Here is a 24809-nt window from a genome sequence, read left to right as displayed (position 1 = left end):
ATAAAGCATTTTAGTTTGTCACTGTGTGTCACTGAGGAATTGAAGCAGAGCTTGCTGGAATGGGGCAGGGGTCCCACAACCATCACACTGGGGACAAGATATCACAGAGTAATGTTCTGTCATTGTGCACCAAGTCACTCCTGTGTAAGCAATGTCAACTTTCTTCCAGGTAACTTGCTTGCTTTCAGTTAAATTCTAAAACCCGAAAAGCCATCAATTTACATTTCAATATTGTACAGTCCACACAGTGTCAGCTTTGATAGTGGCACTGAACTATTTCAGTTCTTAAAAGAAAAAAGCAAACAAAATAACCTCTAAAAATAAAAAAACCATCCTGATTTATATATCTGCAGCTAGGTAGCATATTTATGAGCAAACTTGTGAGGCAGATTTTCTTTCAAAATAAAATAGCAGGTTACCAGGTGCACAGTGCTACCTGCTGCAGCCACAGGGAGCCCAGAAACCTCAGAACCTCAGCATCCTTCAGGGCATATCCAAAGTAGTATAATCACAGAAGTCCCTAAAAGCAGAAGGAAGGAAGAGAAAAGAAGGACAGGGAAAGCAAACAATACTTCCACCTTCACAATGTCACTATGAAGAGACTGCAACATAAAGAAGAAATATTGCTGCAACCACTTACACTGAACACTGCTAATCTGTTACTACAAAGCTGTAGCAGATAAGACACCTGGTACCATTCTGGGTATACTATGCAGCAACTTTGGTTTTAGTGGATGCTTTAAGGTACATACGACCGTCACATTTCTGAAGGGACCAAAAGAATGAGCAGTATCTATAAGGAGGAAGCCAAAAGGATTTCATGTAAGTATTTGTAATCAAAATTAAAGTTTAATTTAATTATGACATCTAAAAAGACAAAAATGTTGTATCTAGTTTAGTACTCATAGTTACAGTGACTGGTGCCTGCCTCAGGTTCCAACAGAGTTCTCTCTGGTTTCTTTAAGACCACCTGAAAAGCAAAGAAACACAAATTCCCTGAATGCAGAGTAAGTAAATGCACAGAAGACGGAGATGCCTCTAAACTGCAGCGACACATTCTTGCTCTCCAAGCCCCTGACATCACATACTGGCCTACTTCTGCCCCACAGGAGTTTCAAGAATAGCAATGAAGACAAAAACTTGTCCCATTTAGTCTTGTACTGTACTCCCTGTGGGATTAAAGTACACTGGTTTTAAGAGACAAAGTTGAGAGCATAGACATACCACCTGTCATCAAAGTGCACTATCATATAAACAATGAAGTTACAAAATTTACAGGGCCAAACCAAAGATTTTTATTAGCAAACAAGTAAAGATTCATCATCACTGGTATTGATTTCAGAGAGAGGAGTAGAGGACTCTAACATTGGCACTTCCACAGAATGGCAACAAGCCGCATGAATACCCAAAGGCTCCTCCTGGTATGAGTTAGGGCAACGTTGGTTTTGTCCATCCACTTGGACATGAACATTCATAGAGCTGTCTGAATAAGCAGACTCCCACTTTTTTAAGGGTAACCTACATGGCTCTTCACTCAGCGAATGACTTCTACTTAAAATACTTTCCTCTGGCACAGTCCTCCTGGATGCTGACCCTCCATGGATCGTTTCTGTAACACTTTCAGATAAAGGATCTCTGAAAGCCTTTCCTGAATTCACTTTACTGGCCTGCTTAAGCTCATTGCCAGATGTCTCAGCACCTAAAGACTTATCAGCCTGTCCAGCCTCAGGCTCTGTGTGTGCTGCTGGGCAAGTACTAGGTAAGACATTTGAAGGTGATGGCTCTGTGACTTCAGTCTCTGGCTGCAAGCTGCTACATGCAGCTTCTTGTAGGCCCCTGGCTTGGCCATTTGGCTCTAAATTAGGTCCTTCAGGGGAAGGTGGAGGACTCCGAGTAGTTCCATCAGCATGGTTGATGATCCCATCACCCAGAGTAGTCTGTGATGTGCAAGCAGGTGTCAGGAGTGGGATCTGCCCTCTCACCCGAGGTCTGTGGAAGAGTCTGTTCCAGAGGCGCCCCAAGCGCCGCCGTGACGAGCTCCGTCTTGACGAGTGTCGCCTCATCTGCCTCCTCATGGCTGTTCGAATGTTCTGCAGCACAGAAGCCTGCAACACAGACATAACTATGACTTCACATCCAAAATACTTCTGCTAAACCCTGTTCTTTCCACTAATACCTCCACCTGATCAGAATTCTCAGACTTGATTCCTGCACTTCCTTGTTAAATACCGATTTTCTACTGAACTATTTAAGAATACCAAAGGCAGTTCTGCCTGTGGCAAAGACTCAGTGTTCCGTTTATGAGTTTAAGCTGTGTCTACCCAGAAAGATGCTCCACCCATGCAATCAGACCACCAATAAAGAAACAGGCTGCAGATCACCAAGTTCTCTATCAGAAGCAATAGCAGTGGACCCTCAAAAGCTGATGACACCAGCAGAGAACAAGGACCAAAGCAAATCGATTGGCCCCTTGAGTAACAAAATGCAAGAGCTTTATCACACAAAGAGCCATATCACAGCTGGATGCTTCTGATAGGGCACTGGGGATTTTTGAGAACTCAGCAATGGAATACAAGAATGACTTAATGGCTTCCCAGTGTAATGTACTTAGAAATGAAAAATAATCGCAGAATTTCCAAAAAATACTGCTAGAGACCTTGCTTTCTTATCGCTTTGTGCACATTTACAGTTTTAACTTGAAAAGCCTTTTTTCTATTTACTTTCTGACCTTTCTCTCTGTCTCTGTTCATTCTATCTTGATGTACAGCAGAACAGCATGTGCTTATCTCACTGCTGTTCCCTAGCAAACACATTTAATGTGTTCAAAACTACCCACAGCACCAAGATGCATAATTGTGGATCTTGAGCTCTAAGGCAAACACACACATTTTTATATGACTTCCATATAATTAGCATAGCTACTGAAAGAACACAGCTCCAGATTGAATCTAATTTATAGCAATTGGGATGCTGATAGGTTTTCTGGTGCTCGTGTGTCCATACTTGTGATGCATTGTACACAGGGAAGTCTTCTACTGGGGGGATAAGTCCTTGTGCAATCAGCTGCCCGTAGGAAGGTGGAGCTTCCCGACGCACAAACTCTGCCTCGAGTCGTGTCATCTGAGTCTCAAATGCTCTGGAAACAGAACCAAGAGGGAAAAGATGGAAGAGAAGTAACAGACAGTTTGTCCTGCCACCCTCACATTAATCTATAAAAGCAGTGTAGAGGACTTCTAGCTAGCAGCAAAAATGCAAACTTTCAACGAGGTTCTGTGAAAATCTTACCAGGATACTAAAATAAACAAAAGGAGTAAGATTACAGGGCGTAAGTACCAGTGAATCAAATCAGCCAACTCTTCCCTGCAGTCCCAGGTTGAACTCCATGGCAATGCTGCCATTGCAATTGCCCAGCTTACCCCAGGAACAGAGGTAACTTGTTCAGCAAGAGCCTAAAGGTTATTTTTGGAAAAGACAAACATTAAGAACTGGAAACAATCACACACCAGGGGCAGCTGGCAGCTGCAGAGAGCTTTGGCTGTCCTGCCAGAATCAAGGCACTGAGGTTACCAACATAGCACGGCAGCTGCTTTCCAGCTCCTTAATCATGCAGATTTGATCAGGAGGGAATGTAAAGCACACTGTGCAGAAAACACAAACCGTGTCAGCAGCACAGCACAGACCTGGCATGTATGACATGAGACGGGCTTCAGAAAGCCCCTTACAACCCTCTCCCAGAAGGCAGAACCATGCTTGCACAAACATACATAGGCACAAAAACATGTACACTGTGCCTACAGCAAGGCATACAGGACCAGGGGAAGAGGGTACATCTCACACTGACAGGAACAGCAGTACACAGAGAACATTTAGTACACAGAGAACTGGAGTATTTGGGGAGGGACTGGGGGTTATTCAGTTCAGGCTCAGTCAAGATTTTACTGTAACAGTTCAGCATTCAGTTTCTAGCCAAGGGCAAGGGGTTTGTCACATGGGGAGGATAATGGAGAGGAAACTGCTTGAAGTAGTTTTTTAAGTTAGATAGGGGTTCTGCCAGGCTGCATAATAAATATGTATTTCTCACAGATCACAGAAGAGTTGACATTCCCCTCACAACTTCTGAAAATCTTTACTACTGTGCTCTAAATGTAGCACTGTTTAACTGTCATCAATTCCTTGGATTGCTTTCACACTACTTTCCCAATTCTCTGTTTAACAATCAACTTTTTTCCTTTAACAAAAAGGAAAAAAAAATCTGACAGCTACCAAAGCAGCATAAAAGGAAGATGCTTACCTGTATTCCCTGGTCCTTAGAGAATATAATTTAAATGCACAACCCAGTGCTATCACCAGCAGCAAGCCACACACAAGACTGCCAATCAGAGCAGCTGTGATGACCTTTCTGGGAACGATCACCAGGCAGTTATGTTCATCACTTCCATCCTGGCAGTCCTCTTGGCCGTCGCAGCGCCAGGTCTCAAAGATGCACAGATTTGTACCACAATGGAAGTTTCCTGGCTGGCAAGTGAAGCAGTTTTTTTCATCCGAGCCATCTGGGCAGTTCTTTTGGTTATTGCAGCGGTCAAGTATTGAGTAACAAAGCCCACTGTTTCCCTCACATGGGTATTCATTCTTCTGGCAAGCAGGACAGTTCTCTTCATCCTTGCCATTTGGACAGTGCCACCAGCCATCACAATGCTGCTTATCTGTGAAACACTCCTCATCACTTCCACAAGGATGTTCCCAAGGAAGGCAATAGCCTTTCACCTGATAGGTTGCATTGAACCCATGGCCAGTGCTCTTGGAATGGGCATGATATGAGACAGTGAGCTGGCCCTTTGATGACTCCACGCTTACTGAGTGCCTGTTGTTGTGGTATGAAAATGTTTGCATTAATTTATCACTTCTCTCTCCAATGCCATCATACACCTTGACATAGTCATTGTAGCCTAACTGCAAATCAAGCTGCAATAGAACATGTCGATTATCTTGTGTGTCCACATACCACGTGCAACGAAGGTCTGATCTGCTGTGATCACCACGGAATAAGTCTGGGGAAGCAAAAGATCCATAAAAATTACCCAGCCTTTTGCCACAGGAAAGATCAGGACAATTATCTTCGTCTGAACCATCACTGCAGTCTTTAACTGAATTACATCTCAGCTCGTTCAACAAGCACTTGGTGGAGTGGGCTGCACTGCACTGGAACATTCCTGAGGGGCAGATGCTGGATGGAGGGTCTGTTGGAGGAAGAGTGCAGTTTCTCTCATCTGAATTATCACCACATTCATCCATGGAATTACACTTCCAAGTACTGGGAATACACTTTCCATTTGCACAATGGAATTCATCTGACTGGCACACAGCCTGACCTATCTTTCCTGTGAAAGAAGGCAAGGAGAAAAAAGTCAGTATCAAAATTTTTGGAACCATCTGATGTCACTTTTTAACATCTACTACCCTGAAGGTCACAAGTCAGGAATACTGTTAAAAAGCTAAGTGGAAATGGTATCAGAGTTAACACACTAAAACTTTACAGTCAACAAGACTGGCCCAAGACTCCTGTCAACAAAAATTACAGTTTTGTTGGCTTCAATTACACTCTCTCTGGCAACACTTGAAGATGATAGTAAGGTTTTACCTCTAATATAAGAAAGGCGAAATCCCTGAGCCTGTCCTGAGCTTGCTGCATCTGAGTGAAAAAATATCCAAACATGGTCCCTTGTAGAGATGAAAGAGGGAGGTATGGAAGACCCACACACTTTGTACTCCTCTCTCTTGGAAGAGGGGCCAATCATCAACCAGTCTACTGCACACTTCTGAGAGTCTTCCAAATCAAAGTTCTTAAAACTGTTAGGAACAAAAGAAAACAAAAGTTACAAGGAGGTTATGTACCTGGAACAAGGCCAAACAGTGAAAACAGTCTGTAACAGTTGACTTTCTGCACCAAGCAGTGCTGACATAAAGAGATCACATTCAGAGATGATGAAACACCTACAGTACCTTTAGTACCTATAAACAGAGTACTCAAGATTCCACCAGTTTGGAAAAGCACCCATCTCACATGCATAAACAGCATGCCAAGTAGCTCCAAGAACTGGAAGGATTATTCCTCTTTTACTCAGAGTTCGTAAACAAAACTACTTCCTGAGATACAGATGAGTAAAAGCAAATTCCAGAATACGCTATACAGAAGGTAGATGAATTTCAACAGTCTTTCCCTATGTTAAAAGCCATGGAACTATGAGATGACAGGGAGACTACAGTCTTAGAAATATAACGACTGGGACCAGTAAAAAGAGCCCTAAAGTGAGACAAAAATCAGCTCTTCAAGATATGGATAGGCAGGGAGAGGGCAAGAGGACTGCAAGGGGTGGAAATTGAACCTAAAATCTAATGCTGTTGTTTTTTAGTTCAAAGATAAAATTATACCCTTTCTGGAAACACATAACTTTTTACAGACAAACTTCCAGCTCTTCTGCTAACCCAAGCCCAGTGACAATTCAGTAGTAGCTTACCTAGTACAAAGAGGTGCCCCAACTTTTTGCAGAATACTGAACACTACCAGATAATGCTCCCTAACCTGTAGCTCAGGAACCACACAGGTTATTTGTTCAGCCTGATGAAACAGATTACATTTGCACCCAGTAATTTGCAGTGACAAGAGGACTGCACAGGCAAGAATCCTCACTAGGAAAAGGCACTTTGCTCAGAACACTTAGAAATTAATTTTGATCCTCTTTCACATAACTCTGATACACAACATTAACTTGAAGTCTGCACGTACTCCATGCAAATACCTACACAAAAGCAACCTGATCTAGCTGAAGATGTCCCTGCAGACTGCAAAGGAGTTGGACCAGATGAGCTTTAAAGGCTCCTCCCAACTCAAACCATTCTGTGATTCCAGGAAAGGCTGAAAAGCTTCTATGGAATACAGACCTCCTTTCACAAAGAGATTTTTTTCACAAACATAAAAGATGAATTCCTTGAAAAAGATAAACGGGAATACAATTTTCTATTATCACTGTGTATTTACAAAAGGCTCTCAGTGCTTGACAGATCTTGCCACTTGAAGGTGAAAGGGAGAGAGAAGCAACAACATAACATTCATTTAAGCAGGAGAGACCCAGCCTACACCATCACAGGTGCCTGGGAGTCTCCAAACATCACTGAATAAACAGTTTCTCTGAAATATCTGTATTTTGGCTCTGATGTATCTGTTCCAGTTCTGATGTTAAGTTTAATATAAAATAGATAACCATGGCAGTTCTCAACTTTCTTCTTCTAAGGGCAAAAGCAAAGTCAAAGCAACTACATTCCACCTCATGCAAACTAATCAACAGACATTTTGAACAAATTTTTCATGGGTTAAGTTATACAATCTTCAATGAAAGCCAATTTTTCCCCATTTATACTGATGATTTTTATTTAAGACCAAAAGCGTGTTATATACAAACAAGCCACCAACCAACCTCAGCACAAAAAATATCTTTGGTAAAGAAATACAAAACAAGACCCATATACATGTGTGGGTATATAAATGCATAAAATTGGGGTTTGCTTTCTAATGCATTTGGAATAACTCGATTTTGTGTAAGAGATTTCTGCCATACTAATCTGACATTAAATGGCCCACTGATTCATTTTACCTAAGAGTCCTGAACAGTGCATTCAAACTCTGCTACTTCACCTCTTTCATCATCTATAATTAGATCTAGTGCTGCTGCTGTGACAGTCTTCTGGAGAATAATTTAATCCTTCTACCCACAACATACAGCATGGGGACATCTACTTATTCCATTGAATTTTCTCAAACTGGAATGCAAATATTTCTGTCAAAAGGATTTGCTCAGTGGCTGGGTGACTGACAGTATCCAGTGGAAATAAGGGACAGAGTCTTGGGCTCCAGCTGCTCGTAGGACTCACAGTCTGGCAAAGTACTGAGTGAAGGCTTGAGGAGACTGGAGGAGATCTCAAGTCCTTTATATCCAAAACCCACCACTAACACAGAACATCCTTCAAAGTGCTTTGTCCTGTAGACTGTTCTCAAAACAGCTGTGATCTCAGGAACAGAGGAAATGTGTGTAAAAGATCAAAAAGATCAAAATTATGATACCAAATTTTGCAAGTTTGGATCCTACTGAAAGATGCTATTCAAAAGTACTAGCCCCACTTATCTTGGTTTTGGAATGATTCTTCCACAGCTAATTCCTTTTTAAAATTGTCTTAATTGTATTTAAAAAGAAGTACAAGAATAGTTTATCAAATATTGGAAGCACTCAAATTCTGATGATCAGAACAACTCAAAGTGAACTGACAAATGCAGCACTAAATCCGCTTTTATACCTTGCTGCAGAAAAAAGTGAAATAATCTGATATTTTGTCAGTGGTATGATACTGAAACAAGAAGCAGGACCACAGGAGATTACAGAAAATTACAGGATTGCCCATGAATCTGATCTTGCTTGTGAAATTAAGTGAAGGAACAGTAGCCTACGATGATATTTTCTTATGAAGTGTTACGTATTTTTTGTGTGTTGGTGGAAAGAACTTTGTTAAATCCACTTCTCCTAAATACATACAGACACTGAAAATATGAAAAAAGTGCTACCTGCAAAACTAATGGTTAGCAGAAGAGATTTTTTTGTCATCTGCATTGAAAGAAATAGTACCAGCCTTAAAGAAAAAAGTACTTCCTAAAACCCTTAGTAATTTAAGCAGAAGCAACTACAGACTAAAGCTCAAAAAAACCCCAACAAAAACAAAAAACATTTTTAATAACTAGAAAACGGCAAGCATGAGATGATCGTGAACAACAATAAAAAAAGGTAAACTGTTGAAGTCCCAGCAGATGTAAAATCTGAACTAAAGTAATTAGTAAATAAACAAAAACAATACATGTCCAACTTGGCCCTCTAAACTCATTAAAAAATTGAAGAATAAATACTATGGGTAGATCACTAGAGCAGAATCCCAAAATAAAACAGATCAGCCAATTAAGCAAGAAAAGTTACTTCTATTTGCCAACCTCTCACAGCAAGTGCAGCCTGTGAACAACTGATGACTTAATTGGCTCATTAAAAACTTCTTCCTAACCACTGAAGCACAAGGACCTGGAAGTCAGGAAACCTGTATTCTACTCCAGGCTCCCAAGCACCAGTTAGCTGTGCAACCTTAGGCAAGACACAGCATTCATTTTTTCAAAAGTCAAGCACAGGCAATTGAATTAAATAAATGACTATTTTGAGTTTTTTCCAATTAACATCAAGTTCTGAAACGCTTTGAGTCTGGTTAATAGACTAAGGAACAGTCCCTTTTATTCTTCATACAGTTGAAGACCAGCAAGCCTTTACATGAACAGGCCTCAGTTTTAATCAGAAACTGAAACTCAGATGGTATCTAAAAATTTCTTTTTTTAAAGCCAATCAGATGAATCACTGAAGTGACAACCACTGAAGGTGATACCCTGTCCACCTCAATTCATAAGAGACAGTTCAGGTCGATCACTAAGTAGATCACTTTTCAAATCTCTGCTTGAATCCTGAACATGAAGAATAGTTTACTATTAATCCCATAAATCCCTATAATAAAATGCAATTCATTCATAATCTGCTCACAGCAGGTTATTATTTGCAACCATCAGGTAACAGCAGCTCCTAAGTAAAAATAATTTCAACCTTTTTCTCCAATATGAGGAAACACACATATACAAAGCCTGCAAAGGATGTCAAGAAGACAGCTACTGCATATGACATCTTTATCTAATTTCACAGGATTTATACATAGCCCTCTGTGAAAACAGCAAAAGAATAGAGAAAAAGGGAGGGAAAAAATGAAGTGGTTTCCAAAACCATAACTGATTGCCTGAATCTAAAGTGACACAACATAGTCCCAGAAAACAGTAGCTACATCTGCATTCCCAGGTCTCAACAGCACCATTCCATCAGGTGCTGTTACTGGTTTCTTACACAAACCTGTAAGTATTGAAACGGGCACAATTAACAGAGCGGTATAAACACAAAGAACATTCATTTCCTGTTCTTGTGAAGGTTCCCCCAAGGATTTCTAAAAAGTAAACTATAAAGCAAAAGAACAAGCATCAAAATGTGAGGATATGAAGAAAATCAATATACAGACATGAAATGCATATATTAAGACAAAGCATCTAAAGGGCATGGCCACAGAAGCCAGCATCTTACATCCACATGTACATCTGGGCACTGCTCTCCTGAAGGCTGATGAATGACAGATTCATAAAAACTTACCACCAACTGCAAAGGTTTTAGAAATTAAAACTACTTTCAATTGCAATTTTATCCTTTAATGACTCCTGCTGTATCTCAGATATATAACATTGCTGTCTTACTGTCAATGAGAATTCAAGATCAAAGAACATGGATTCAGCATAACACAACACAAAGGAGGCAAGTTTTTTTAAAAACCTTTCAAACTCCAGATGTTATCACAAGAACTGTGTTTGATTGTCCTAGGAAAATTTTAAAAGCTAGTCTTTTATGCCCTTATCTGCACGCTGTTAGGACAAGAAACATACACAACTGTTAAGAGGAAAAAATGTTTGCATTTTAACCCTGTTTCCAGGTTTGCCCTAATCATGCCAGCCTAGGCAAGTCCACCGCTTGTTTTATATCCCTGGCATTACAAGGGCTATAACCTTCTGAAGAAATCCTCCAGTGTTGTGACATTCTGCATTTCATACACTGGAGTGAGTCATTCTGAACACGTTTATAGTCAGAAATGTAACACCACAACATTATTCCTTAGGATGTAAACACATAGCTCCCATTGTTCACAAGCTCACAGGAGGGCAGGATATGGCAGTGATACAAAACAAACCCATTAAGAAGAAATCTTTCTAATTGTATTGCTATGCACACATCCAAACTGTATACAAATGTTATTACCAGTTTCTTCATCTTACTTTCCTTTAGCCTCTGTTACACTCATACTTGCAGAAGAGAATCTTAATTCTAACTGGGAGAACCAAGATGTCTTCATATCATAAATTGCAATATTATTCTCAAAAAACACGTCCTGTGTCTCATTTGTATGCTTCCCCAGAGTTTCCAACAATCTCTGCTTTGAAACAAATTCCTCAAGTTCAATACAATTTAATGGGGTTTAAAAGCATGTTTCTATTTAGGGATCTCAAATGCTGGCAGGTATCTACTTCCTCACATTTGATGAGCAGTTCCTATTTTGAACTAGGCATGATGGAGCCCTCCTATTATTCCATCTGTGGCAGATTTGTTTTTAATTGCTGAGCATCTGCAGTTGAAGAGGTTTGCATTCCTTTTAAGCAGCTGAGCAAAGAATGAGCAGATGGTGTCAAATACAACAGTACTAAAAACCAAACAAAAAAACCCTTTCCTAGGTTTGCTTCTTTTCTTTTTTCTAAGTAAGAAATTCTTAGTTTGAGAAGGATATTACAATTAGCCCAGACAAACCAAGCACATTCATAGTATGCTGATGATAACAGCCTAAACATTCTCAATAAACCCTATTCTATTTTTTTCTGAATAGTTTTTTATAGAATGAGCAGAAATTGTACTACAAATGCTAGCTATTATTAATTTCTGTTGGAAATAAATATTAAGCAGACAAGTATGTCTTTTCTTTATGAAGTAACAATCAGCAATTATAATCTCCAACTGTCAGTTAAACAAAGCACCATTTGAAGACATGACAGAAAAAGCTATTTATGCTCTAACAATTTCACATAACTCACTGACACTGTTCCAAGTTTTATAACCTTCACCTACTCCTGTTTATAAGCAATGAAGAGGGACTATTTAGTGTGAGTAAATATACCACTGTTTCCTACTTTCTCATCTATCAGAAGTGAATGAAAACTGACACAGATATTGACAAGAATTATACTGAAAGACTGAACGTGGTTTACAACTGTAATAACGGATATCAGAAGTAGTCTACAGAAACAAGACACAGTGGGACATCTCTAAAAGAAGAGAAGTTTCCAAACTGCAATCATGCTCCCATGTAACCAAATTCAGCTTCGTTATACCATTTGGTAGCTCTGACAAACAGCCTCATATGGGTACATTGGCCAGGAACTCGTATTTTGTTTCATTTCAGCAAAAGCAATCCTTCACTTGCATGGAATACAGAACCATACCTAATTGTTATCATGTCTCCACGATCTCCTTTAATGTACCAGCTGCAGTTCACAGCTGGAGGATAGTTCAATGGCCAAGAAGGACTGTAGATGACTCCTCGTCTCTCTGTGTGCTGTTCCTGTTCTCCTCTGCAAGGAGCTGTTAATAAGAGAGGAAAAAAATATTACTGTTAATGCTTTGCCTAATCAACAACCTACAAGAGCTCTCAAGAGTTCTAAGGACTGCAGACAAAGAAGAGTTACCAGTTTCATCCTCTTAGTGCTTTCTTCCCTGCCCCCATTTTTAATTAAGACACCCACTTGAAGTGTCAGTAAGCAGAACCTGCATTTCAACGCAGGACCAATCAATAACCTTGTATGAATCTACCAAAGGCTACAATCAATATCACTGCATGGATCTGCCAGGAGGATGTAATACAGAAATCCTCCTTACCAGCTTCCCAAAGCCTGAATACATCACCCAGAAACTTAAGATCCATACTCAGTGTAAAGTAACTAGAATCTCATTTTGTTGTAACATGTCCTTGGACATGTTGTTTATTCTCCTAACCATATGAGAGACCTGAAGCCTTTGAAATGGTTGAAAAAATCCCCAACAAAAAAGAAAAAAAGTAAATCAGCCTCTGGTGTCACATGTTTCACTGAACAATACTAAGTACTCTACATTCCTTGTGAAATCCCACAGATAGGAGAAATTTTCCAGATAGGGAAAGGAGCAAATGGGGCTAAATTAAACTCAGTATTTTCAAAGCACTTTCAGATCTTCCTATGGAAAACATCAGGGCAATTAAGGCTACATCAAATACTTATAATTTGTAATTAAGCAATTCAAAAATCAAAGTGAAATGTTCCAAGGACAAGTGGGAAAGCTGTTCTGATGGGAAAATGTACTCTCAGCAGACTACAAAAGGGGAGATTCTGTGCAATGCAACAGTTATTTTGAACATTCTCCAAAACTATTTTTAAAACTATTTTTAAAACAAATTACTATCTAGAGCATAACTTGTGGATCACAGCTGAATATTCCAGTTTTTGAAAGACATTCACTTTCTCATAGCTTAAAAAGGTGGCAAGGAAAAACAAGATTGCCTGTACATCAAGTTTTCTCATACACATACACACCCAAATGTACTGTGTTATAAATCACAGATTTATAATATTGCTTTAAATTCAGCCACATAAATGCATCATTTTCAATTCACAGTTGGGATCAGATTTAGCTGCACTAGGGGGACAGGGTGAGGAAGTGCCTGGCTGGGGCCAGGCTGAGGTACCCCCCATCAGTAAACCTGTGACTGGCACTATTCTATTTGTTCACAATAACCACTTTTGAAGTAAGAGCCACAGGAATACAAAAAGCATGAGGTAACTTACCTAAGGCAAAACATACAAAAAGACATTAATTTTACTCTCCATGCAGGGCATTCCACTGCAACATGTGCATATAATTCCTACTAGTTTCAAAGGCCACAGAAGCATACAGAATACATAAATACATGAAAACATCTATTTTCCAAACAAATATTTTGCAGTAAAGCAGCTATGAAAAACAAGAACGTTTCTGTTACCACACTTCTAAAACCAGAGAGGCTCTACACTAGATGCTGGCAAAATACTGAGACGCAGATGCAATTATAGACTTATAAAAGCAAACTTAAGATCCACAGGACTTTTCAACTCCAGTTCACAGTTTGCTTAGGTCTCTGAATGTGCTCCTTCAAACACTTGTCACTGCATCAATGTATCACATAGCATAAGAGGACCCAGAGCTAGCAACCACATAAAAGGAGCTAGAAAAGACTGCATTTGGTAACTGCCAGATTACTTAAACTTCTGAATGAGAAGAAACAGAATGCACAAAGCAGAAAGAGCAAATAACACCAGTCAGCACTATTCAGAGGCTTCTGGCAACACCTCTGCAAATATTTCTATACCATATAGCATTAATATCCCTTGCTCATAATACATGCATTAGAACAGAGAACAGAATAATAATTACATAAAGCTTATTTTAGTTTCTGCTCTGAGGAAGTCCTATTGACATGCTGGGGACTCCACTAGCACATTCATCAGTGCAGTCAGGCAGAGCTATTTTTCTACCAAATACTTGTTTCTCAGTTTCAGGAAGTATTTACAAAATCATGAGCAACACTTATTTGAAGTATCCCAGATTTTTTCAAGTAACATTGATAGCATTTTTTTCTTTTGTAACAATGTACAGTTTCTTAATTAGTAAGTGTTGGATCTGATAAACCACAATAGTTCAGGTTCTCAGTGAGAAATGCTTTTTCTTATTAACACTGCACATCTGCTGTAAACATGAGACATGGAAAGAAGAGACAAAGGAAAATATTTTCCATTTTAGCAGAAGAATTTTAGCTGTGAAAACTAAGGACGTAAGCAAGGTCAGGGCTGCACTGACATTATATATCATTTTGGCCAGTTCATCTGGCAATAGTCGTTGCTCAGGACTCACCCATGGATGGCTTTACCCTTCTGACACCCAAGAAGCATTTCAGACTTACCCCCACTCAAAATTAAAAGGACAAATGCTTTGCTTTTACAAAGGCTCCTGACGTGAACAGACCACTAATCTAAATTCATATTGGCAAAACATAATTGCCCTATTTTAAGGATATGTCCACAGTCCCTTACTGGGACAGTCACCACCCCACCACCTCCCAAAAAGCTCCTATTGTGTTTACCCAAACCCCAAGTAATTGCCTTATTCTTCTGATGCCTTTCATTTCCCAACAATGCTCATTACTATGGTATTTGCAATAGATCAATAGATCTCCTTCCTAACCAGTCATCTGCCTCTTTACTCCTTGTGGGCTGACTGCTGTGCGGCAGAAAAGGTGAAGTACCCAAGCACAGCTTTCAGCAGCTGTTCTTTCACCTACATAAATTTTTTTGGAAAAAGACCCCCATACTGCACAAAGCCTTCAGTGCTGGCAACGAACAGAAAACTGCACAAGGGCACAATTCTGTACTCTTGGTGTTTCAGTGTCAATAAAGGGGCCCCAGTTCCCTCCTCAGCTCCTGGCCATAAAGTTTGCAGAATCACATACACGTGTTAAGTATTGTGTTATTAAGCTGGGCTTCAACACGACAGTGTGATTCTTGAAGGAAGAGAAACAAAAGTCTTTTCAAATTGCCAAAACATCTAAAGGAAAGGGAAGTCTCTAAATAGAAAGGTACAGTCCTGGATTATGAGGGCCTTTATCATCAGCGACACACTGGAGAAGAGTGGTGACATTTTTTCAACAACTGTTCTATAACTTTTTCTGCAGCCTTTCTGTACAAACCCAGAAGAAAAGCAAAAACCCAACTTACTAAAAGCCCAAATGGCTTACATTTTCACATTCAGGATTAATAAAGAAACCTAAGATAATACCAATCCCATGATCCACCAAAAAATAACCCCCCTGGTATCCAGCAAAAAATCTTACCTGGTGCTTTTTAAAAAAAAATAAATTCTGAAGACAGGCAATAATGAATCTTTTATAGATTAAAAAAACAAACAAACAAAAAACCAAAATTTTAAACAAATGTCAGAAGAGGTTTGAGTTCAGAGTTTCTGTCAAGCAGGCACAAATCTTAATGAGGTTCTTTCTGGAATAAGCAAATGGATTTCTTCTACTGTAAACAGCAGTAGATTCCCCCTGCCAGTTAAAAATGCCAAAATATTTGCAAGAAAGTTTTCAAAATTTTACATGAATAATATCAGTGCTCTTTTTTGCAAAAGCAAATGTAAAAGAAAAGACAGTGAGCTCCACCAGAGGACAGTGCTGGGAGCACTAAGCTGTGCAGGAATAAATTTTCAGAACATCCCAGCAGAAAATAAATCTGCAGTTTCACACTTCTGCAATACCCTGGGGTCTGCCTCAATCCCAAGGGACACATCCCAACCATCTGCTTCAGGATAAAGGCTGGTTTGCACCTGCCTTCTCTCAAAACCAAAGGCTAGGCAACATACACTTCCTCAGTAGCTCTGCCTGAGCTCTCCAACAAGGGCCTGCAAACCCTGCTTAATGCAGATCCCTTATGCCTGTGAAGAAAACAAGGATTTAAGGCTCCTCATCACTTGACACAGTCTCCAGCAGGCTGCTTCTGTCCCCAGCACCAGAATCAGCAAAGGCATAGCCCAAGGGCTTGACTCTGATCTGACAAAACCTGAGCTCATGCTCCTCTGGATCAACAAGCTGAACTGGCTCACCAGGAGCCTGGGAAGGGGGCTCCAGGGGAGGATGCTCCCCCTTAGCTGCTGCTGCTTTTCTGGCTTAAAGTCGTACAAATACAGCTGAGATGGTGGCTCAGCCTGCATTCTCCAGAACTCAATATTTCTGCTTTTCCTTGCTTTCTGAAAAGAAACCACATTATGCCCTATCATAGAGATCAACTCTGTAATAAGCTACTTTGTCAGGATGTGTTAAGGACAGCAAGCATTCCTCCCAACTTTTATCAAGGCTCCTAAGGAACACCTCCTGCAAGACAATTCCTGGCAGGGCCATCTGTCTTGCAACAGCACTATCCTAACCTGTTATCCCCAATGCACATATAAGAGAAGCTACACATAGATCATCACACTATTGCAATGACCTTTCACATTCAGTGCTGTCAGAAGACAAAGTAACTCAACACTGCATCAAGACAAGAAGACATGAAGACTATAGCACTCCGAGCTTTTCAGCACACTTGAAAGAATAAAAGCCAAATGTTACAACTCTGTTTGGAGCAAAAGAACAGCATTAGAAAGCAGTGAAGCCAACTGCGTGAAGCATTACATATTTCAAGTTGAGACAGTATCACCAGTCTAGGCCAGCCACTGTATAATTACTCAAGTTACACTTTGTAAACTCATGTATCACATAGCCAAAGGATGGCAAACTCCATCAAAAGCCAAAGAACTATCCAGGCAGAATAGACTAGGACATAGAAGACCACATGAATTTTTTCCGATGAAAGAATGAAAACATTATATTGCAAATAACATGTTCTATACAGTTCATCCACATTTCCCCTAAACTGAATTTAAAGAATTACTACCTTTTCCTGATTTAAAACTTCTCTCAAAACCCCATGTTGTCTTGAATGCTCAAGCTGCCACATTAATCAACCCACTGCCTTAGAATTATTTTTGTTTTCCCCATTTCCTTTTCTCCTACTTCCCTTATTTGTGTTTTCTGTTTTAATTCAAATTACTAGCTCTTTGGGCATAAAGTACGCCTACCAATATGACAGGATTGACAGGCATAAAAGAGCCCTTATAACTAAGAAGACCCTGACTGCAATGTTCCTGTAATGTCAGCAAGTCACAGTACTGCTACAGAGAAGGAAATTACACTAAATGCTGTGATTCTGGTTGAATTTTTACTTTGACATTCATGAGACAATTTTAACATTCTTGTTTTAGCTCCCCTGGGAAATGTCCCACTGCCCCTGGCTTGATATTCCCAGGCACATTTCCTAAACATAGTTTTCTCCTGAACACATCAGCACGTACTATGACCTTAGCCTCAAGCTTACAATTTTTTCCAAATGCAGTGACACTGGTGGAGTCTGTAACCCCAGGAAGACTTACATATCCTAAACTTCCTAAAACATCATTGTTACTCCCTCTCAAAGGTCAAAGAGTTTGGTTAAAATTCTCTTTGCATGGGGAAGAAACAGTAACAACTCAAAAGAACAGAAAATGCAAGTAAGAAAAGTACCACTTACCCAATGAGGTAACAGCACTTTCTATTTTCCCCGTCAGGAAGAGATTCACTGTGTAAAGACAGAAAAATAACATTGGTACAGGTTCCAGGGACACAGGGTAGTAGTCAGTAGTTAACCAGCTCTAGGTGTTTGCTGGGGTGTTAATATCAATGCATCACAGTCTTCCAACAAGAATTTTGCTTATCTACACAGTAATCAACTGTTGTCTTCACTGCAGCTGTAAGAGCCAACACACAATATTAGTATCTGGCAAATATGCTACCAAAAGAAACAACTAACAATCTATTTTAGGTTGGCTTTTGCAGGGTGTTTTTTTTAATTGGGGAAAACAGAAAAACAATTACACTAAAACATTCATCAACACATCTAGTGACTTTACCTGCTCAAACGCTGGATGCTAATTAATGAGATTATTAGCTTTACAAGTATCTCCTCTGCATAAAGCAAAGTTTGTTCCTCTCAAGTAAATGTCACCTTGAAAATAAACTTCTAAAGCTAACATGATTACATTGACTAATCAAATGCAATGAAGTTTCCAAAAAGGTTCACTGGTAAAATCAAAACAGGATGAGGCAGTGCTTGCAACACACATCTGACTTACAAATTAGTTTCCAAATACTCTTCAGTTTCTCAGAAGTCTCCTCTCATAGTATACACCATTAGAATGATCTGGTGAGAGTAGTTAATGCCAAAAAAAATTTCTCCTGCGTCATTGTTGCTCCAGAGGTCAGCATTAACATGTAGTTCCATATTAGTTTCCTCATACAGTCTTTAAGGCACTTCTCTAACAATTACAGCATATTTCACTATCTGCTCTCATTTTAGCAGTATTTTATAATCTACAAAGACAGCCTTTTAATAAAATGACCAGTTTAGAAAAATAAAAAGGTTTAAAAGGTTACCAAAACTTAATTTACAACATCCCAGCCCAAGCACTCAGTTTGGCTTTATTTTGTGTGTGTTAAGTCCTAAATCTTTTTATAGTCAATCTGCTGGCAAGCATTTGTAAAAAACATCATTAAAAAATGAACAATAGAAGAGAGGAAGAGAAACTGTCCCTGTTCCCAACAGTCACTGGGGAAGCTGCTGGCAATTAACACTATTTATGTCTCAGAGCAGCGTGTACAAGCATGGGCCCCCATTGTCTGTGACATGGTCGAAACACATCACAAAACACCAGCCCTTGCCCTGACCACCTTTTGGTGTAACTTCAGCTGGTACAAGAGGAAAAAAGTATCTAGCACGAAAGGGGTGGAAATATAAAGCTAAAAATTTGCCCCTTAGATTACCAGCTTGGGCCGAGTCAGTTTTCAGACAGTGGTGGATCTGAACTACTAACAAATGGCAGTGGCCCAGGTGCCTACCACAACCCTCCCCTGACTTTAGTCTGGATGTCCAGAATTTGGACTTTCTCTTTCCTGAAGCCAGAGCTTCGAGAGCTGAATGCAGACAGCAGTATCTGCAGGCATAGACTGCTACAGACCTCATGCTGAAGTCCCCACAAACCAGAGAGAACAATTACTCCTGGTGTCACCCGTGACAGAGGACATCCCCTCAGGCACTTCTGCAAGGGCAGCAACTTCCTCCTCCCAAGTGGTCACAGGAGTGAGCTTTTAGCAACAGACAGGGGAAGGAGGGCAACTAAATGGGAGCATACGTATGCTGTGGCTAGAGAAGAAAGAGGCCCAAGCAACAGATTTGTAACTCAGCATTAACATGCTCATTAACAAAGGACCTTAACAGCACTGATTTTATTACATAATTAATGTACAGTAACATTTGTTACATGACAATAACGAGGTGCCATATAATTATTTCCTTTGTTTTGTGGCACTAGTTTGCTCCTGTAGGTCAGTAAGCATGCCTAGGAGCGACACTACCCCTCTGAACCAGGAAACAGCTCAGCTCCCTCAGCTCTTGCTCTGCCACAGAGCAGCACATCCGTTTGTGGCGAGCCCTGGATCTCAGCAGTAACGGTTATACAAAATTTTCTCACACACTATTAAAGCATGGCTACTCCTGTAACCATAGCAATACAGTCATAAAAGTCTGAGAATAAATTAACCAGTGATTAAGTCACAAATTTAATTTCATGAAAATTAAAATGTTTTGTTTTGCTCCAAAGAAAGTACATTAATCTGCTCTGCATAACTGTTACCACCACAACTGAAAGGAGTGTTTGAAGATGCATTGTATGGAAATGTCTGGGTCTGTACTGCCATTCTGCAATCTTTTTTCATTTATCCTACCTGAATCTTCCCAATGGTCACAATAGAACCCAAGCTCCCAAACAGAGGTTCCCTGGCATGGCTGATGAAGGGCCCCTATTCCCTTTAAATGGAAATAAGTAGCACAAAGACAAGGCATGTGATAGAGTGGAATTAGCAGACTCAGAGTCACATTATTCTCTTCTGAGATCTGTTAAACAGACAGCCCTGGTTTGCTACCAGAAGGACAGTGACAGGCAGCTTTTCACACCAGGCCTGGCAGGTTACCTAAGAAAGACAACCCCCAAAAACATTTTTTTACCTCTGCAAAACACCTATTGGCTGCTGTTCCATATTCTTTGCTTTCATTTTCAAACTCTTTCACACTAAAAAGTCAGCAGTCAAGAACAGTTCTTTAAAATAAATTCAAAGTCTCACATCAGGTACTTTCCCCAGTGAATTAATAAGCTCACAGTTTCCAGTATCTGTTTTCCTCACTGTGTCTGAAGACCATCAAACCAAACCACAAGAGCACTGTAAACCAGCATTTTCTGAGGCACTTGGCTCTCAATAGTGTCAGAGGCCCAAAAGAAAGAACAGACATTCCCTGCTGGTTTTCTTGCCTCTTATCAAAACAAAAATAGGTTAGAGACTAGGGTTATATTAGGTAGCTTTCTAGATGCTCTTTCTTAACTGTTGGGCAGAGTGATGGGAAAGCCAGAAAAAACAGAAGTGGCTCAGTTGGCTTAAACTCCATGTAGGAGACTTACTGTGCCGTTCATTTGGATTGCTAAATAATTCTCAGGGTGAGGTTTTCAGCTGGGAAAGTGGTAATTTGGATCAAAAGGGAAATTTACATCTTGGCACCTGCAAACCAAATGACAGCTACCAGGCTTTTCCCACAGCCAGAATGGGAGAGACATCAGCTTTTCTGTGTTCATTGCTTCCTATTTGATAACTTTCTATGTCCTCCAGAATTTCTCAAGAATGAGAGACAAAATGGCCTCATGACAGAACAGTTGCGACAAATCCAGTTCCAGTCTTTGAAGCAGCAGCAGTTTACAGACAAGGTCACGTACAGCAATGGTCAGTGGCAGTGCATTGATGCAGACACCAAACACAGCCCATGGGAAAACAAAAAGTAAAATAAAAGAATGGCAAGAAACAAAAACAAGGATGAAAGGACAGACAAGCAGGAAGTAAAATACAAAAACAGTTAAAGCAGCAGCATTTTATTTTTATGGGTTCACTGAAGCAGAATACCTTACAAGCTTCCCATCTCTCATGTTTCTCAACTTCCACTACTGTCAGTTGTGCAAGGAATAGGAATAAAACATTCCAGCTGAAAAAAAGAGCCAGACAGTGAAATTCTAGAAGTCATAGAAAGAAGAAATCTACCAAACTTTCAACCTGGCATTACCCACAGGTAACCAGAAGTGTTCTCACTTAAACTCTGGAGTTTACATAATCTTTTATTATGTACTTAGTGACTTTAATAATAATTAAGCTATTTCCGTTAAATAACAAAAGCTTTATCAAACGCCTGATTGGACAAAAAAAAAACAAAAAAAAACAACAAAAAAAAAACCTCCACAACACTATGAAGTTCAGATATATGGTAGAAACTTGTATCTTTCTCTACCTTTAAATAAACAATGCAGTAAACGTTACCCCCATGTTGTACACATCTCTGCCATCCCTCCCTTTGTCTCTGCAAAAAAAAAAAAGCTGTACTAGCTAGAACGGATGTTCAAACTGTTTTCTTGTTTAGATAGCTTTTTACATCGCACTTCCGTTAATTAAAATAGATACGTTTCAAGCAACCAGAGCAGCTTTTAAACTTTAACTTCCTACATTTTTCTAGGCAAGCACTGATGTTAAAAAAAACAAACAAAAAAAAAACAAAACAACTTTTACAAAAATAGAACAAGCAGTCTGGCCACAGATACCCATTTCTGATCATTTATATAATATACATAGACTAGACTGTCATTTGGGATAATTAAAAATTAACTCTCATCTACTTTATTAGCAAGTAGCTATGGGTTTAGCACATGCTACTTGAGGAGCTGTAACAGTTTACCAAATAACCATCAGCAGAGTTCAGAGCAGCCCCAGCACTGCTCCACCAGAATCTTTTGGCAGCACACATGAACAGAGCAGTCAGCTTTAATAATTCCCAATTTCTACAGGACCCTGTTAAATACATGGGGCCTTTTCGCCTCCTCGTTCTAGTCAAAGGCGTCAACGCTACTCCCTAACAAAAAGCATCATCCCTGTCAGAAAGAGCTGACAGACTGGAAACCAGTAACACGCTTCATCACGTTGCCATAACTTAACACCTGCTGCGAAACAGAGCGAAGAGCAATTGCTCCAAGCAGAAGGGAGGGGGGAGAGTAGAATATGGACGAGAAATAGGGCGGGGGGGAAGAATATATTTCCATCCTGCCAGTCAGACAGTGACAGGCAACAGAAGAGCGGGACCGAGCGCCGGGAGGCACCGCGGGCGGCTCTGGGACCGCCCGGGAGCCGCTGCCCGCCCCGCGCCTCAGCAGAGCTGCAGTCCCGAGATGGTACCGATGATGTCTAAACTTTTTTTGCTTCCCCCCCCATACCCCGGCCCAAGCGCTATGCGGGGTTACCGCAGCGGTTTCCAAGCCAAGGGCAAAAGGCTGGTTTCAGCAGGACCGGGCAGAACTCCGCTCGGCCTCCCCACTGCGGGACCCGCAACCACCTCACCCCGTTAGAAACCGAGGGAGTAAGGGGAGGGAAGAGGAGGAGAACGGGGATCCGCAGACCCAGTTTCATTCGTCGTCGTCCCGTCCCGCTCCCCTCGCCCCCGGTAACTTCCCGTAGCGGGCTCGGGGGCTCAGCAGCCCGGCCGCTCAGGTGCCCGCGCCCCCTCGCCCTCCGTGCCCGGACATGTCCCACCGGCGGGGAGCGGCCGGGACGGCACTCACCCAGACAGATGGCGGTGAGCGGCACCAGCGCGCCCTGCCGGAGCTCCGCGGCCGCTGCCTTCTCCATGGCGGGTCGCCGCCGCCTGCCCTTCAGCGCGGGGGGAACCAACGCAGCTCCGCGCCAGCTTCGCCCCTACGCCGAGCCGCGGGAGCCGGCAGCGCATCCAGCCGGCGGCAGCCCCGCAGGCTGAGGGACCGGGAGTGGCGGGGGCGCCTGCCGCCGCAGCCCCATGGCCGGCCCGCGCTGCCCGCTCCGGGGCAGGTGGAGGAGCACAAACCGCAGCGCCGCCGCCGCCGCCGCCCCACGTGACAGGCCCCGCCGTACAGCTGCGGCGGCCGGGCCGGAGGGCGAGGGGAGCACCGCCCTGCCGCGCACACCTGAGGGGCCGCCGCCAGCCGGCGCAGGCGGAGCGCGGCCCGGGGCGGAAGGGAAGGAGAGGGCTGAGCCCGCCCGCGCAGAGCGCCAGGGCGCCGGGCTTCCTGTCAGGCGCGGGGCGCCCCGTTGCCGCCTCGCCCTGGCTCCCTCCGCCGCGGAGCCCGCAGCCATGGCGCGCCCTGGCAGCCCGCGTCGGGCAGGGGTTGGCGGCGGAGCGCCCCGCACGGGCTGCCCCTCAGCCGGGCGGGCTGCGGGTTGCCCGCGGCCCCATGGCAGGAGGCCGCGCCCAGCGCCGCCGCGGCCCTCCGGCCCCCCCTGCCGGGGGAAGCGGCCTCCAGGCGCGGGGGCGGGCGGAGCTGCCCCCCGGAGCTGCCGCAGCCGGGCTGGGGGAGCCCCCTCAGCCCAGCTGAGCCGGAGCGTCCCCTCCTGACAGAGCTCCCGCCCAACCCGGGCTGCGGGCCTGCGGACGGCAGCGGGGGCTGCCTCCTCCGCGGCTCGCGAAAACTGAACGCGTTGAAGGTTTTGAAGCAGATGTCAGCGGTACTGCGAGGCGGGAGAAGAGCCTCCCAGAAACGCGGCTGAACCCGGGGCTTTCCGCACCCTTCAAAATACGCTGTGGGTCACTCGTCCGAAAAGATGGGACCCAGATCCTTTCAGTGTGAAACAAGCAATCTGGCCGTATCAGGAGTGCTCTGCATCCACAGCAAATCAGCACAATTGGGGTGAATGTAAATGACGTATAACCACCCTGTTCCACTGAATACGGACTAAGCCTAACGTGTTCGTAAGCATCAGGACAACAAAGTTAACTGTGGACTTAATGCGCAGAATAGCCAAACAGCCAAAGGTGAAAAACACCCTTTCTTAGGTGACAAAATGCTAAAATGAACCAACTCTACCTCACACTTTTCCTGAACTTTTCATTGTTTTCCTGTTCGCAGGCACTCACACCCTCCTCCAGAAACCAGTACCATCTCCCCTGCTGGTGGCCCAGGTTCTGTCTTCCAAGGAGCAAAGCCCCGATAGTGCTGCTGCAACGCTCTGATGCGAGTGCTGCAGCCCACTTGAATTCAGCTACACATAACACAAAACGCTGTGACAGCACCTTTTCTTAAATTACACTAATGACACCTTTGCTACAGTCATAGTTTAACCCTCCAGGGCAAAGATGGGGTCTTGCCACATTTCACTATCAACACAGAAAAATTTCCCTCCATGCTTGAAAAAGAGTTTATTTTTACATTCTGTGGCTGTATCACCAGACCTGCAGTCTGGGTATTACAAAAGAAATTTTCCAATCACTGAATTAAGGTGATTGGTAAAATCTACATCACAAAACAATCACTAACATGTTGTTGAAACTCATTTCCCATGGAAGGGATGCAATTCTG

At 42.2% G+C, this 24809-nt stretch overlaps 1 protein-coding gene across 3 annotated transcripts; it reads right to left on the bottom strand.

Annotated features, from left to right (window-relative positions):
• Positions 1-865: 865 nt before the first annotated feature.
• LRP3 (LDL receptor related protein 3) lies at positions 866-23236 on the bottom strand. 3 transcript variants are annotated; one of them, XM_030457962.1, is made up of 8 exons: positions 23043-23097; positions 21346-21424; positions 17876-17923; positions 12155-12293; positions 5639-5847; positions 4292-5378; positions 3004-3136; positions 868-2105 (listed from the first exon to the last, which is right to left on the bottom strand). In XM_030457962.1, the coding sequence occupies exons 4-8, from the start codon at positions 12166-12168 to the stop codon at positions 1299-1301; spliced, it is 2250 nt and encodes a 749-aa protein (XP_030313822.1). In that variant the 5' UTR covers positions 12169-12293; positions 17876-17923; positions 21346-21424; positions 23043-23097; the 3' UTR covers positions 868-1298. The 3 variants fall into 3 exon arrangements, with proteins under 3 accessions (XP_030313820.1, XP_030313821.1, XP_030313822.1); XM_030457960.1 differs by lacking the exon at positions 21346-21424 and having other exon boundaries at positions 866-2105; positions 23043-23236; XM_030457961.1 differs by lacking the exons at positions 21346-21424; positions 23043-23097 and adding an exon at positions 22881-22945 and having other exon boundaries at positions 866-2105.
• Between the last annotated feature and the right edge of the window lie 1573 nt (positions 23237-24809).

The sequence above is a fragment of the Calypte anna genome, chromosome 11 (assembly GCF_003957555.1).
Source record: "Calypte anna isolate BGI_N300 chromosome 11, bCalAnn1_v1.p, whole genome shotgun sequence".
Lineage (NCBI taxonomy): Eukaryota > Metazoa > Chordata > Aves > Apodiformes > Trochilidae > Calypte > Calypte anna.
This window is presented reverse-complemented; position numbering and strand designations above follow the sequence as displayed.